The following is a 15,664-nucleotide window of genomic DNA, read 5'->3' on the forward strand; positions in this document are numbered from 1 at the left end:
AAAAAAAACAGAGAAATACTCTCGGTAGAATTATAATGAACAAATTTAAGGAAAATGCATCTCTCTCAAAATTTTCGGAATTTATGATTTTTTCTCAATAGAGCAACCCCTCTCTCTCCTCCTCCATGTCACCCCCTCTCTAAACGAGAATGAAAGAATGCCTATGGGGTCAAGGGACTGACAGGCGAGCCCAAGCAGCAGACATGTTGCCTTCTCTGAACTTGTGAATAACATGACCTCTCATTTCTTGGCAAGAAGAGCACGGATGAACAACACGGAAGCTGAAATAGTCGGAGCCAGAGCCACGATAATTTGATAAAAAATAAGACAGGCAAGTAATCTCCGAATCGACCTCCAAAATGACCCTCTTGTAGGGTCAGGCTAGCTCGAGGCCCGATTTGACCTGGCCCCCGAAAGTTCTGAACTGAACATAACCGTGAATTTGCCAATGCTCAGAGCAAAACTAACGAGCCAGCATCCATCTTCTCCCCAAACTAAACCTCTCTGGGCTGGATTGTGTCAAGAAGATCCACCAGTGTTAAGCTTCCCAGTCACATGGGGTTGAAGTCATCGAACCGACTTCCATTCTCTTGGTGACGAGGAAGCAGGTCCATATAGACAGCCTGATACCATCAGCCATTGTGCTAATGGCCGAATGTTCACCACAAGGCGAGAAAAGTTCGACTTGACGAGACCCTTGTTTCTCCTTTACCACAATAACCAGCAACCCACGGCAATGATGACTGACCGGGCAAAGCCTCTCTGTTTTTTGTTACAATGTTTTTTTCTAACTATTTTAAAGCTTGAGAGATTCTCTCCCACATTTCCAATCATCCAAATAGAAATACTTTCCATAATGTCATCCCAAATGCTTGAAAATAAATTATTTTTCCGGTAAATGGTTTTCCCCTGAAGAATTATATGCCCCAAACAAACAGTTTAATATTGAATTGGTCCATTGAATATAAAATTGTCCAAGGTTCTGGACCGGTCGATTTCATTTCAGTCAATTTCATTTCCAACTCGCTATACCTACTGAAGCTAAAGTCATTTGGATCTCAAAGCTAATTCTTTTGGCTTCCACAAGCTATTAACATACTATACCCGAAATTCCACACTGGAATGCTTAAATTTTACAATGAGATGCTTTCGTGCAAGTGCTACATATGACAATGTACAGTATATATACACCGGATACAATCTCCACAAAACATGTGCCCCACTAATACATACGATGCAGATATAATAGCAGTAGAAACTTATAATTGAGACAGGGAAACTCCCTAGTCATACTGCTACCTCATGCTTCTACTCGTGATCAAAGCTGCAGAAACATTTCCCTCCATCAAATTTTAAACCGACTTTGCTTGAGTGGAACGCATTCATTGACTTCCAAGCTATGCACCATTTTCAGGAGAAAGCAAGAGGATAATGGAGGAGTAGCTGAGCATCGGGTAAAGATTGGCATTGAGAAAGTGACTGTATTGAGTGACCGCAATATCTCTCCCTGGATGTTCAGCTGGGATGAAGTCGAATGGGGTGGGCTTGCCTGTGTCCACTAAGGGTTCCCATCTGTACCCTGGCCGCTCAGGAAGTGTAATGGTGACAGGCAGGTGGCTGGCGTTAAAAGCAACATAGATCTCCCCTTTAACCGAATCAATCTGCATTAGTCATTTGAACATAGAATCAAATACCAAGAAACTGACAAGAACACAATTAACCAATGAAGAAAGCTGATAACCTCGAGCTAGAAGAGTTATTGGGCGGCGTATCTATAAGCACTATGACATACGTGTGAGGATCATTGAGAAATAGTGAAAGCAAGAGATATTCTTGCAAGCTGACTAATAGAGAAGAACCCAAAAGAGAAACCGAGACATGAGGAGCCTAAAGTGCCAAACAATTGACCTTACGCTACTACTGTGCAACGCGGAGGGTACTGTGTGCTGGACTGGCTATCTTAGACATAGTTATCAGCATCAAAAACATCAGACAATGAACAGGTCGTGACTCGTGGCATGGATTCATGGTTTAATTGGGGATTTGAGAGCTCGGCTGTATAATAATTTCTTAAGATATCTTTAGAAGGTACATTCAAAACTATATGAAATATACAATATTTGCTATTGCTGGTCCAGAGGGTCAGCTGTCTAATTAAGTCTCGGTCCTAACAATTCTTGTGCATGGAGGTAAGCAAATTATTGGGCGACATTGATGGTTGCAAGAGATAGGCTTAAGAAAAAAAATGAGAACTTGTTAGAGCAGCATACCAATGTAAAGGCAACAAAACGGCTGCTCTCAGACCAATCAGGTACCCCAGAAACATGGCCGTGCCACTGCAATCTTTCGGCTGTTGGGAAGTTGTTTAATCCAAGTGATTCACATTCACTGCAAGAGTATCAAAAGAAGGGGGGAAAAGAAAAAAAAGAAGAAGAAGAGGGGCATTAACAGTCAGATCGGCCAATATGAAGGAAAACCACCAGAAGAAGATTTGTATGCAATACTGGCGAAAGTTCGTCATAAGGCGACAAAACCGATAGAAATCTGATGAAGACTCTTCTTTCTTATCCCACCTGAAGTAATTAATCTGCAGAAAGTAGATCCAGTTAGCAGGTAGATAGTAAATGGAGGTCACCTGCTGGAGAAACAGAATTAATTAAATTGGCAGAGGCTAGATGATCACATAGTTATCATGGCAGTACGAGTTGTTATTCCCTCCTTTCGTGTGACCATATTCATCTCCCATGTATATCATTGGGACGCCCTGCATAGATTTGGATCAGTGAGCATAAAAATGGAAAATGAAGAATCCCAAGAAGTTCTGGACATTTGAGCAACTAGTGTAACAATTCCAAATTAAAAACTTAAGTATGTTTGCCAATAACCCACTACAGAGCAACCCATACTAATTGGGCAGAAAAAAAGAAAAGATAATCCTTACTTGAGAAACCATTAGGCAGAGGAAGAAATTCCGCATCTGTCGCTTCCTCAATCTTTGCACAGAAATACTCGCACACTCTCCCTCCTATACATTTGCACAGCTAAATTACTCTACAATCATACCTTGGTTACTGAAAGAATTAATTGGCAAGTACATAAATATTGATCCTAAAATATTGAGAAAAAAAGAAATATTGAGGCTCATAATTTTGATTAAATTAAGTTCTCTAAATAACTGTCACATATAAATAAGGAAGAAAAAGGAGAGTCATTTAACCACTTCTGTCTCATTAAATAAGGTAAACTATATGTTAATGAAAAAGATATATACAAGAGATTTAGAAAGTACAAAATTATGAGACAGCTTATAGACTGAGCGTATCAATTTTCACGCATACCTGTCCACAATTCCAGCTATTATTATGACTCTCTCCGTCATTGTTGTCTTCGCCATTAGCCAAATTATGCTTCTTGTTGTACATAACCAGATCAGCCAAAGTAAAACCATCATGTGCGCAAACAAAATTGATACTATTCCATGGTTTTCTTCCTCCTTCCTGATCCATAAATCAGGTCAAAGATGCTAAGCATGAGTACGTTGAACATATCGAGAACTAAATGAAATTAAATGTGAGAACATTTAAGTGCATTACTTAAGATATGACGGAAAATTTATACCTGGTACAAGTTTGGGCTCCCACACAAGCATTCAGCGAAGGCCCCAGAGAAGCCATCTGTTCCTTTGATAAATTGTCGCACTATATCGCGGTACTAAAATTGACAAAGTCCACCATCAATTCACAGGATCACCTAGAGGTTGTTACTTGGGGTGGTAGATGGGTGATTAAAGAGACCAAACATGCAAATGACAATGATAGAGAACATTGAAGAGTTTCGAAGTGTGCTTGATTTACATTGTAGTGCATGATCCTTCAAGATTAAGTTTATAAAAACGGTAAGAACTTAATGGCATCATAGCTCAAGTTCAGGTTGTGAGTTACGGGAGCCCTCTCTGTCTATTTGGTGTTACAGGCTTAGACATTGAACAGGTAAATGTTTTGAACACAGTTATATAAATTAAAACCATTAAGAAACCCAATCACAAGTCCCTCACTCCATTTAACCTAAAAGAAAGAATCTATATAGCTAAAGAGAAGGCAATAGCACTCAAGCTCTGCTTTCTGAATTCGAATTAGACTCTTAAAGGCGGTCTTGCGCCAGAACATTACAGTAGAAAAGGTATTGCAGTAATGCAGCACATCCCAGAGATCAGAAACAAGTAATAAACTCCCAATAACTAAGGGTGCGTTTGGATTCAGAGTTAAAAGTAACTTCAATTTTGATTTTGATTTTGATTGTGGAAAATGACAAATGAGATGTGATTATAAATTTGACTTGGGAAACGTATGTTTTTGTTGTGTAGTGTGTTGAGTTAAAGTTAAAATTTTTGACTTGAGAAATGTGTGTTTTTGTTGTGTAGTGTGTTGAGTTAAAGTTAAAGTTAAAGTTAAAGTTAAAATTTGGTGTTTGGGAATCCAAATAGAAACTTTAACTCTTCTTTGGATTTTCCATCAGCAAGAGAAGAAACTCTATATTTGGGTCAAAGACTGCAGAAATAGAGAAGAAACTGCAACAATAGTTTTAACAATTAACTCCTGGACTGACCTTCCCATTCCATTCTGACCAAATACCCCAATGAGGAAAAGTCCCAACTTGATACAAGCCTCCAGTATCCCATGCTTCTGCTATGAGCTTCAAAAAGATAAAAGTTCCTCAAAGGTTGATAATGACAGTAAAATCATCCGTACAACTTTCAAAGCAAGATTACTTCTGGTATCATGCAATCCATTTTTCAGGTTTTTTTTTTTTTTTTAAAAAGAGCACTTTAGTAAGGAGAAGGTTCTGTCAAAATAACTCAACTCTTACACCCTGTCCAAATTAAAGGGCAGAGACAATACTGCCCTTCAACAGAATCTTGTCAAATGCTCAAAGCAATTATCCATTGAGGAATCTGAGTGGCAAATCCTGCTCCCATCATTCAACCTTCACCCTCAATCTTATCTTAATCATAAATTATAAAAAATTGAAAGAGATGGAAGCTTAAGTTCATGCATTCCACATTTGGTACTGCTGTCCTTATCTTCACGAATGTTAATTCTGACATTATTTTGACTACTTAACATTGAAGAACTGTTCATAGTTAAGAAAATGAAGAAAAATGATATCCAGAAGAACTTATTAAGATATCAAAAGAGAATACCTTCACTCCTCGAAGCACTGGATCATTACTTATCATGTCTATCAATGGAGGGCTATTGAGAGGGGTGCCAGTTGTCAGCAGGTCTCCATCAATCGGATTTCCATGCACATTAATTGCATCCCATAGGCTGGAATAAATGATTAAAACAGGATTGTGAAATGAAAGTCGACCTCTTACATAATCAGTACAAAAGAGAAATATTCCTTTTTCAAAACGTTTACGAGGAACCTGCTACTCCTGGTCATGATTGAAGCAAGATCAAAGCGAAAGCCATCCACATGCATCTCTGTAACCCAATATCTGTTACACCAAAGAAAAAATAAAGACAATCATCAGCTCAGTACACAGCATCAAACCACCAACCAGTTGGATCCACCCAAAAATGAAAGTGGAGACTTCTGAACATTGCAGTCTAAAGCACAATCAATCATATATCTGACCACTGATACATTAATGGATCTGGTATGCTACTCTTAGGTCACTAATTGCAACAGGCGCCCACAGATCCATTGGCCCCTACCTTCTTGTGCTGCCCATTTCATTTATAGGTTCTGGAGCTCAATTTTATGAAAAGTATTCAGTGTCTAATACAAAATAGTTAGATCTACCTTAAGCTGTCCACTATGAATTGTCGAACCACTGGATGATTGCAATTAAATGTGTTCCCACAACCAGAATAGTTATAAAACTCTCCCTGAGATAGCAATGATAGAATTAACACCCTTTTTAGTGGAAACAGTTAGCTAACAGTAATGAAATATGCAAAAGCTTAATTAAACTTAGGACTAAACTAAGCTGAAAGAAAACTTCAGGGAGATATAAATCGACAAGGTGGCATGATAACAATAATATGCTGGGCAATACCTTGGGAGCAAGCATGTAATAAACACTGTTATCAATGCCTCTAAAAGAAAAAATGGGACCATCTTCATTTCCTTCAGCTGTATGGTTGAAAACAACATCCATGATTACCTGGTTCAAGCATAGGATGTGAGGAAAACATATTGGCCATATGAGCTATACCATGATTAGCCGAGAAATAATACCTCAATCCCTCGTTTATGCGCCTCTCTGACAAGAAGTTTAACTTCATTTATTGCGCTGCTGCCATCATTGCGTGTGCCAGTATATGAATACCTTATCATTGGAGAGAAGTAATTGATAGTTGAATATCCCCAAAAGTTCATCCTGCAACATGTATTGCGACAGATCATCCATTTGAAACTACAAAGCACTGATATAGCTATAGAAATATCATGCAATATATGGAATGCTACAGAAGGCCTGTGATAAAACAGTTTCTATGTTGATCTAACATATAAACACGTGTTTGGACATAAAATATTGTATTTGGCAACATCGTTCTTAGCACTATTTGTGAGCTGCCTTCAGCGAATGAAGAAACTGCCATACTCTCAATTTAGCATGATTAATTTTCAATGAAGATACTCCTCATAGTGAACTGCTAGAGTTAATGGCTTTTCAGCCCAGATATATGTCAATGCCGCTTTTGTGACTGGGGTTACTCAATGAAAGATGATGTAGAGCATGTGCTCGATCTATTATTTTATGTATAAGCCTCTTTCCTAAAGAACTTTTAATTCATGAGAACTGCCCTAAGACAAAGAACATGAATTTGAAACAAAACAAAATATAAAGTCCCCCACTATAGAACCAAGACTTCCTAATTTTCCATCGAGACTTGAGAAGACATGCTTCACGTGAGGGAGGCTATTGTCTTGGGCAGACAGATTAGAATCAGGAGCTAGTACAGCTTCATGTCTACATGAAGAAGTATAAAAAGTGATACTTCACAAGAGAAGAGAGAACTATACTTATAGTCACCCATGACGGAGTTGTAGCTGAAGTATTCCAGCTCATTAAATTCATGGCATGGCATTAATTCTATGCAGTTAATGCCCAGCTCCTGCAAATGGAATCATGGATAATGAGAAATGGATTTAAGAAGTACGAACTATGAAGCACAAGAAACATGTAATGTCTCTGGAGAATCTCTAGCAACTCTGAAGTATGTAGACTAACTGCATAACATTCAGTTAGATTTGAAGTGAAGGATCTTCACTATCAAAACATGACGAAGTAAATTATAGATGAGTATTGGCAATCTCAATACCAAAATTAGCAAACCATAGAGCAGACAAGCATTTATTGTATAACTATAGTTAAAAAAAAAATCAATTTCAACAGTTTATAATCATTTGCTAACTATAATTTCTCATTCCTGAAGGAGATCACATGTAGTCTCTTGGCCGACAACAACTTTTCCAACTTCCAAGAGATAGGTCATCTCAAAATTAGACAGCTTCTATTCTTCAACTTGTAGGTAGCAATAGTAAAATTTGTCTATAGATACAGTAATAAAATGTATATCAATAAAAAGCTCATACTATTTTAATAATTGGTAAGATCTTTTTTTTTGGATAAGTTTCATAAAAAAAGGCTAGACGTGCAATTGGGGGATTCAAACCCACAACCTCATGGACTATCCACGAATCGTACCCAGATCCTATCCATGTACAATATCCCTTGGGAAGAATATTGATGCACATCTATATCAAAATTCGGTTTTGTCTGACCAAATAAAATGCTGCAAACAACATGATCTTGTGTGAGAGGGGGAAGTCGTTCCACCTTCAAGTGGTCAAGCTTTTCCACCACACCGAGGTAAGTACCAGGAAATTTAGTATTGCTGCTTTCGTGCTTTGTAAAACCCCTTATGTGCATCTCATACATGAAGAGGTCATTGTTTTGTATCTTCAGCGGTAAATCTCCTTCCCAGTCAAACTGACAACAACCAAGTACATTTTAAAGGAGTACGAGACATCATTTAGTAACAGCCAGATAACATGGAATCGATGAGTGATTTGGCAAGCAGGTTAGTTCAAGTCACTACACTTTTCCAGCATGTTACAAAACCTTTGACTACTTATCTCAGGAAGAACCTCAGGATTAAATGCTCTCATGATAAGCTCACCTTACTGGTACCGTCTCATAATTAGAAGCGTCCAGATCTCCTAAATACCAACTTGAAGAGCAAAAGGGCATTTCAGATAATAGTCTTCACTACTATATTATGGTAATTGTCAACAAAAAAGGGCTAGCTGCAGCATAGGTAGCTCAACTTTCAGGAGTACCTCATCATTGTTGGAAGGTACCATGCAAGTCATTTGGGGCCAACAGTTATCCTCAGGTCCCAAAACACCGTATTCCCCTCTGCTTATCACTGCCTAGACAAACAAACAGAACATGAGCATATTTAACTCGACATCAGAATAGAACAGACCTGCAAAACTGCTTGATTTATTGCATAATCAAAGACAACCAGTCAATAGCTTACAGACCAAACTCTAAGCGCACAAAAAGGTTTCTACCCAAAAAAAGAATATGATGCGAAAAAGGAAAGGTTTATTGAAACTGACTTTTGCATATGGATCCAAGAGTATCTTAGTAGCATCATAACGGTGCCCTTCTTCTGGAGAGAACTTCCCTTCGAACTTGTAACCGTACAACATGTCGGTGAAATCCCCCTTCAGAAATATATGCCACACATCGCCTGTACGGTTGATTGAAGGATCGAGAGGGATCTGCTCAGTAACTGTGCTCTGCATCAGATTATTATAGTGGAAAAATTAGTTAATCAGATGCTCCACAGTTGATCAAGAGAAGCTACAAAGACCAGAATTCGAGGAAATTCCGCAGGAAAGGCTTGAAATTCTGAGCATCAAATTCCACTCCGATCATTCATAATCCGTAATCACACGCATCGTCATCGGCCGGCTCTCTCCCAACAATGAGAGGTCAACTAAATGAACAAAGAAAAAGCTCTTCCATGTTTAAAGTGGAAGAACAGCAACAATGGCGCGACTGCAAACTCACCTCGCGGAGGTCAGACAGACTAAGCAGACAGAGAGTAGCAGACACCGCATTGCTCGAAAAGACGGCAAAATTGACGCCGCCATCAACGGGAGTAGCGCCAAACGGAACTGGTAGCCCCTGGGAGACTTCGAACCTGCTCAGCTTCGGTTTGTCCACCACCGCGGTCTCCGGCTGCGCTCCACCACCATCGCTTCTCGCTCTCGCCAATACAGCCCGTTCCATCCTCCGTAGCTCGCCCGAACGGGTGGAGACTGCTCGCTTCGGCCGTCGGAGAGTCATGAGAGAGAGGCATTGGATGATCGAGCCGCGGCTGAGGTTGGCGGCGGGGAAGTACGGCGAGGAGCAGGTGCTGCGGGGCTTCAGCTCCATCGGAGGATCAGAGAACTGACATGGAATGGAAGAGGAGAGTGTCAGCTCTGAGCTCAGTGAATAGAAAGAGTGATCTGATCAGAGAATTATGAGAGTGTGGATTTGGCATTTAGGAATGAGAGCCCCAGAAGAGTGCGCCAGCCAAAGCTCGTATCGTAATTTGATACTTGTCCGTACCTTATTTATTTATCATCATTATTATTTTGAATTCCTTATTGATTGATTGATTGAATAAAGAGGAGGTGACTCCGTATTATATTTAGTAACATATAATGTTATGATTCTTATGAAGAATAAATACATTATTATTATTAATATTATTATAATATAGTAACATATAATGTCCGTACCTTATTTATTTATTTATCTATTATTATTATTATTTTGAATTCCTTTTTGATTGATTGAATAAAAAGGACCCGTGCCGATACGAATCGCTAAGGCGCTTTTGTTAATTAAATATATAATTATATTTAGTAACATATAATGTTATGAAGAATAAACACATTATTTTAAAATATTATTTACGTGAATATTGAATTAATTATCTACATATGTATGGATTTGTATTGTATGTTCTTCTCCAATTTAATATCAATTATTGTTACTTTGGTTGTAAATCTTTTCTTCTAAAAAAATTGATTTTGTTAAAATTAATGATTTATAAGGTGGCGTTTGGCAATACAGTGGAGTTTTCTAAATATTAATATATATATTTAAGTGAGGTTGTAATGATAGTTAAGAAAAAATATGTTGTGAGAATTTATTATTAAATAAGAGGAAAAATAAGTAATAATTATATTGTTGAATTGATAAAAAAATGGAGCGGTGTGGATCAATTTATTATTAAAAAATTGATAGTAATAATAGTTATGAAAAAATATGTGTGAAAATTTTTATTAAATAAGAGAAAAAAAATAGTAATGATTATATTATTAAATTTAAAAAAAATTTGGAGTGAAGTGGAGTTGTAATGGAGTTAAACTACATTGTCATAAATCATGTATGAGACTAATTACTTTCATACTTAATTATCTGACTCTCATCTTATTTCCTTCAACTCTGTTAATATCATTCTATTTACTAGTATGATTGATTGTATGACTGGATTTGTTTCTAGTTTCTACTTATTGTTTGCATATCATCAAACTCAAACTTGTGTCGGTTGATAGGTAATTATTCTTCTTTCAACTCAGTTATTGACATTGTAAATAAGAACAATATTTTTACCTCATCATTTTCTGGGTAGTACTTTGTTGAGGCTATAATTATTTTGAAATTTTTGACGGTGTATAAATCTTCTTACTCAATCAGGTTTAATGAAAAGAAGAAATCATAGTTACTTTTGAAAATTGTTTTGTTATAATGTCGATGCTTTCTGAGAAACCAGAGCCTGGATAATGATTGTTTCATCGCTCTTTCTGCAAGCATTGTAGGTGGAGGTGCAAGATTTGAGCTCCATGCTGCAATGATATCTTCTTCTATTTTCCATGCTCCAATGAGATCTTCTTCTATTTTCCATGCTGCAATGAGATCTTCTATAAACTGATATTGTCCCCGGTCCCGTTTCTGATTTAGTCCAATATCATGATTTTATTAGTTCCTGCTGAATTGTAAAACATGCCATGTAAAAGCATAGACACAGTTGGGATGAATCAGTATTTCTCCATGTGCTCATTGTGTGTTTCCCAGATCAATTTCCTTTGATGTCTTCCCGTTCTTGTGGCATTCAGAACAAACATCCGATGCAAATTATTATGGAACATTTTTATGATGTTTGCTTTCCCGTTTATTTGATTGATCCAGAGCATGTTGAGCGACATTTACAATCGGCATGAGCTCGACCGACCGAGACCACGGCCACGCTAAGCCTTGCCCCTTGACAGCTCATCCGCGAATTCTTTCCTCATTTAATCTTAAACTTCATCGATTTTGGTTCAATATGGAAGTTGTCCTAATATTAATTTGAGTTTTCGATTGATTTTTGTAGGCACAGTTTTAGTTCGACCTTTTTTGCATTCCTCATATTACACTCCTCCTTTTACTTTTGTTTCTTCAAATAATTATCGAAGAATTCAGATGGCACACTCTTTCCTTCAGGTGAGCAAGCAGCAGATGCAGGACTTACATAACAATGGACAAATCATTGATAGCGCGGCCGGAGACCAAAAGAGCAGCGGAGACAAGCTTCGGGCAAAGAAAGAAGGAGAATGATATAAGGTCTGAGATTTATCTTCAACCTCTTTATTGTTAAATATATAGATACTGAACTTGTAATATTGTTGAATTAAATTGTTTCCATGCTTTCAATAATTATAACTAATTATAATTTTGTTTCCTGCTGTTGAAGATTATATAAAAAATTTTAGGGCGATTCAATGAAACTGGCAGGCCACAAGAGGGAACTAAGTTTAAGATAGATTTGAAGATCACTGTCACCTTTCAATTTTGAATATGCTTCTACTGTTGTCCTTGAATAATTTTTGCGACCATATAAACCTAAATGTTGGCCTTTCCTCTACCATTTCTACCATTCCGTCTACCACTTTTGATGGAAATATGATGTAGCATGCCTGCATGGACTTGACAGTGTCAAAAATAATATTTTTTAATCAAAACGCCACACTGCCAAAGCCCTTGGCCGCGACACTCCATGACTGATGACATCCTCCACATCTTTTCCAAGTTCGAGGACAGCTTCTCCCGTGACAAATTCTCCTCCTCCTCCGACAACCCCAATCCCTCCTCCGCTGATGACGGAGATTGCCCTGATGTCCCCTCGACTACAGCTTCAAGAGCCTCGACAGCATCGTCAAGACCAAATGCAAGTCGGTCGAGGCCAACAACTACAGGAGCAGCCACATGATCGCTGATGAGGAGAGCCAGATGGAGTTCAACATGGGGCTCTCCGTCGGGCTGGTTCGCAATAACAACGTGCATGGCTAAATCTCAAGTTATTGTAAATGGACAAGAAATATATGCAACAAATATTTTTATATTAAAATATATGGGTAGAATATCTAATTGGAAATTTGCAAATGAAAATACAAGTAAATAGAAATCCTATGATTCTCCTTCACTTGTGGGATGTCAAACGAGGGCTTTGTAGCTTGTCCTCGTCAAATGATGATTATTTACACCGAGCCTTTGGGCTTGAATCCGATGTGAGATCTCGAGCAAGGGCTGCGTAGCTTGTTCTCGTCGAGGGATGTTCATCGTAGAATCACCGGGGCCTTTGGGCTTGACCCGATATAAGAACTCAAGTGAGAGCTGGTGCAGCTTGGTTTCGTCGAGGGAGCTTCATGGAATCACCGGGGCCTTTGAGCTGGAATCCGATGCGTCCTACTTGGGGTCATTCCGAGTCTTAGGATTCTGGCAGTCGATCTTCGTAAAGCTTCTTCAAGTCCTTGTGCCTCGTTCTCCTCTCCCATTTCTGAAGAGGAGGCCTCTATTTATAGAGGAGAAGAGAGACTAGCAATTCATGTGCTCTCACCGGATCGGTCGATGGACGATAATCATCTAATTTTTAATATAGATAATAATCGATTGAAGAGATATTTCTATAACCCCCCCCCCCCCCCCCCCCCCCCCCCTGATTTGTCGGTTACAAATTATCTGCAAAAGATAATTATCTGAAATTATATTTAATTGTTCAGACAGTATCCATTTAATTTGGCTAATCGATAATGTAATTTGTTTTCGGATGACACATGCGTGATGCGTCCAGACATTTGGAACGTGGCAATTAATTTGTCTGCTGCCGAGTCCCAAATATTAGTACTGCATTAAATCAGGTACTAATATATCTAAAATAATGAGGTGGTAATTTGTCATTGGCTTGAAAATTTTCAAGGTCAACAAACAGCAACCGGTCCAAGAAATGCACTCGAGCGTTCATCTTCAACGGGGCGAAGTCGAAGCTGCAGAGGTTCCAGGAGGGAGAGGAGAGGAAATGGAAGGAGAAAAGCATCTTTGTTTGAGAGATTTAGGAAGGGAGAGGAGAGAAAATGAGAGGAAATAAAATAATTACATGTTGACGGACAATTATGTCCTTATTAATTTCAAATTACAATATTTACTCTAATTTAATAGCATTGAAAGATCTCTTTGCATTCAAATAGTTATTCGCAACTCTATTGCCTTCATAATCTATTTTCGTAATTATATTTAAAAAATAAATATATATCTCTATTATATTTTAAAATAAAAAATAAAAAATTCCTATTAAAAAGACAAAGATAAGAACATGAACTATATGTATCGAACGCTTCTTGCTAGGCGTGGATAAATATCGGTGATAATCTAGTCAAATTAATGTTACTGAAATTATCACCGAAAAGAACATTAAATTAAATAGGGTGTTGCCTGTTGTCACCGACAAATATACAAGAAAATGTGGTAGTGTTTTTGTAAAAGAATTATATTTTAACAAATTACTCATTTTTATGATTTTTATGGCCCACGTTGAAAACAATCTCCACTAATCGTGGAAAAAAAAAAGAATAGCTCTAATTTTTAGCAAAAACAGTGGCTTTATCTTAAGTCAATATTTCTGTCTTAAGTCAAAGATACTATTGTTGCATCTCTCATACTATGACACCAATCAATACCATGTGTTTGTTGCCTGAAATAAGTGCTTTCTTCTTCTTCTTCTTCTTTTTTGAATTAAGGACTAGGTCGGGTTATTAACTCGCTGTGACTGTTCTAACTAAGAGAATCTAACCGTCACAGAATATTCCTTTCGCCATAACTCGCTGAGACTTTAGCCCAACTTGGTCACTGCAGCCCCACCAACACACTAGTAAATTAAGTCAAAGATCCACTGGATCAAGCATTATAAGTCAATCACCGCCATCCCATAATACACTCATATAGTGATGAGCTCTACGTCCTCAGTGAGATCGAACTCGTGATTTGAAGTGAAACTTGATGATTAATCACTAGACTACCGTGCTGATTGTGAAATAAGTGCTTTCTTCATGATCTCTGTATCTGCATGCTCGCTTAGTTATATACTCCAAATCATTTTATGATCTATCTTTTCGATCATGGAAAGATTTTTTTTTTTGGGGAAATAGATCTCGTGAGCAATTTTTGAGAATAATATCGAGACAACGTAACCGGGTTTTTAAAATAAAATAAAATCGTCCTTATGAACTCCGTAAATTTATTCAACGAATTGTTGTTTTCTTCCTACAAGTGACTATTGAGTCGTCTTTGATGCCGGAAGTGGAAAATGAATCTGGGGCTGATGAACTGGTGAAGGCCGAAGAGAACATCAAGAATCGGCCTGCTCGTCGATACCCATACCTCCTAAGTCATGTATTTCTTGAGCCCTGGCCGGGATTCTATTACTCTACTGGTAGAAGATAAATAACAGGTTCAGCTTTTAGCGTAACTGATCACTTGACGTGATAAAGTCGGCTTAAACTTAGCGCGAGGTCACTTCAATTCACATGTATTAGCTTTGCCGAAAACATCCCCCGATTTGTCGCGCTAAAATGATTTCCTAGTAAAAAAAGAGCGTAGCACGTGCTCGTCTGTTGATCCAGAAATTGCAGATTCCATATTTAATGAGATTACCCGTGTCTCTTTGTTAGTTATTTAAGATTTCTCTTTCGTTGTACTAGGTCTTGAACTTTCATTATAATCGGAAAAAAAAAAAAAGATTTCCTATGGAAGGCTTGAAATCTAGTTAACAAGCTCCCCTTCGTTGTTTGGATTCTTTCGTTCCTTTTTTTTTTTAAACAATGGATTCATCCATTGATTTATCAGTCCACCAAGTTATGATGATGAGGCCTCCCCATTCGGTTTCTCGAATTCTTTGTTTTCTGAAGTTTCCACTTCTTTGCCTTCTGTGGCAGTAGTATTTTCTGACCATAAGTAAACGAGAGCCGAGTCTTCTCACTCCGTTTCCGATGATTTTGTATCGAACTGGTATGCCACCAATAGAGTATTTGATTTTGGCTTCGTTCATTTGGTGTACTTGATTTTCCCTGTTCGAATAAGCACATCATCTATCTATAGGACGTTTCAGGGGAAATCTGTCTTTATTTTTTGCTAACCCAGGGTGTCTGGGCTTTATCCGACTAATTCCTAAGGTTCCGTGAACCTCCGCCGGCTCACGAAACATGTAATCACGCCAAAAACGCTCCGCTAGCTCCAAAGGGTTTCGAATCCGAGATCGGTAAATACTAA

The 15,664-nt window shown here is 38.1% G+C and overlaps 1 protein-coding gene across 2 annotated transcripts; it reads right to left on the reverse strand.

Moving 5' to 3' along the window:
• Positions 1–1,050: 1,050 nt before the first annotated feature.
• On the reverse strand, positions 1,051–9,613 carry LOC116188251 (isoamylase 1, chloroplastic). 2 transcript variants are annotated; one of them, XM_031517480.1, is made up of 18 exons: positions 9,098–9,613; positions 8,641–8,823; positions 8,356–8,448; positions 7,853–8,005; positions 7,036–7,127; positions 6,247–6,388; positions 6,065–6,172; positions 5,809–5,894; positions 5,429–5,500; positions 5,201–5,327; positions 4,606–4,692; positions 3,619–3,711; positions 3,339–3,497; positions 2,942–3,025; positions 2,684–2,764; positions 2,505–2,587; positions 2,271–2,388; positions 1,051–1,661 (listed from the first exon to the last, which is right to left on the reverse strand). In XM_031517480.1, the coding sequence occupies exons 1-18, from the start codon at positions 9,464–9,466 to the stop codon at positions 1,398–1,400; spliced, it is 2,394 nt and encodes a 797-aa protein (XP_031373340.1). In that variant the 5' UTR covers positions 9,467–9,613; the 3' UTR covers positions 1,051–1,397. The 2 variants fall into 2 exon arrangements, with proteins under 2 accessions (XP_031373340.1, XP_031373341.1); XM_031517481.1 differs by lacking the exon at positions 7,853–8,005.
• Positions 9,614–15,664: the final 6,051 nt, after the last annotated feature.

This window comes from Punica granatum, chromosome 8 (assembly GCF_007655135.1).
Source record: "Punica granatum isolate Tunisia-2019 chromosome 8, ASM765513v2, whole genome shotgun sequence".
Taxonomy (NCBI): Eukaryota; Viridiplantae; Streptophyta; class Magnoliopsida; order Myrtales; family Lythraceae; genus Punica; species Punica granatum.

What these genes read in the sequence shown, in the direction of transcription:
- LOC116188251 (XM_031517480.1), bottom strand. Translation starts at nt 9,466, where the DNA reads ATGGAGCTGAAGCCCCGCAGCACCTGCTCCTCGCCGTACTTCCCCGCC. An exon ending in ATCATGACCAGGAGTAGCAG is followed by an intron (nt 5,328 to 5,428) that starts GTTCCTCGTAAA and finishes CATTTATTCCAG; the next exon opens with CCTATGGGATGCAATTAATG. An exon ending in GGAGCCCAAACTTGTACCAG is followed by an intron (nt 3,498 to 3,618) that starts GTATAAATTTTC and finishes TTTATGGATCAG; the next exon opens with GAAGGAGGAAGAAAACCATG.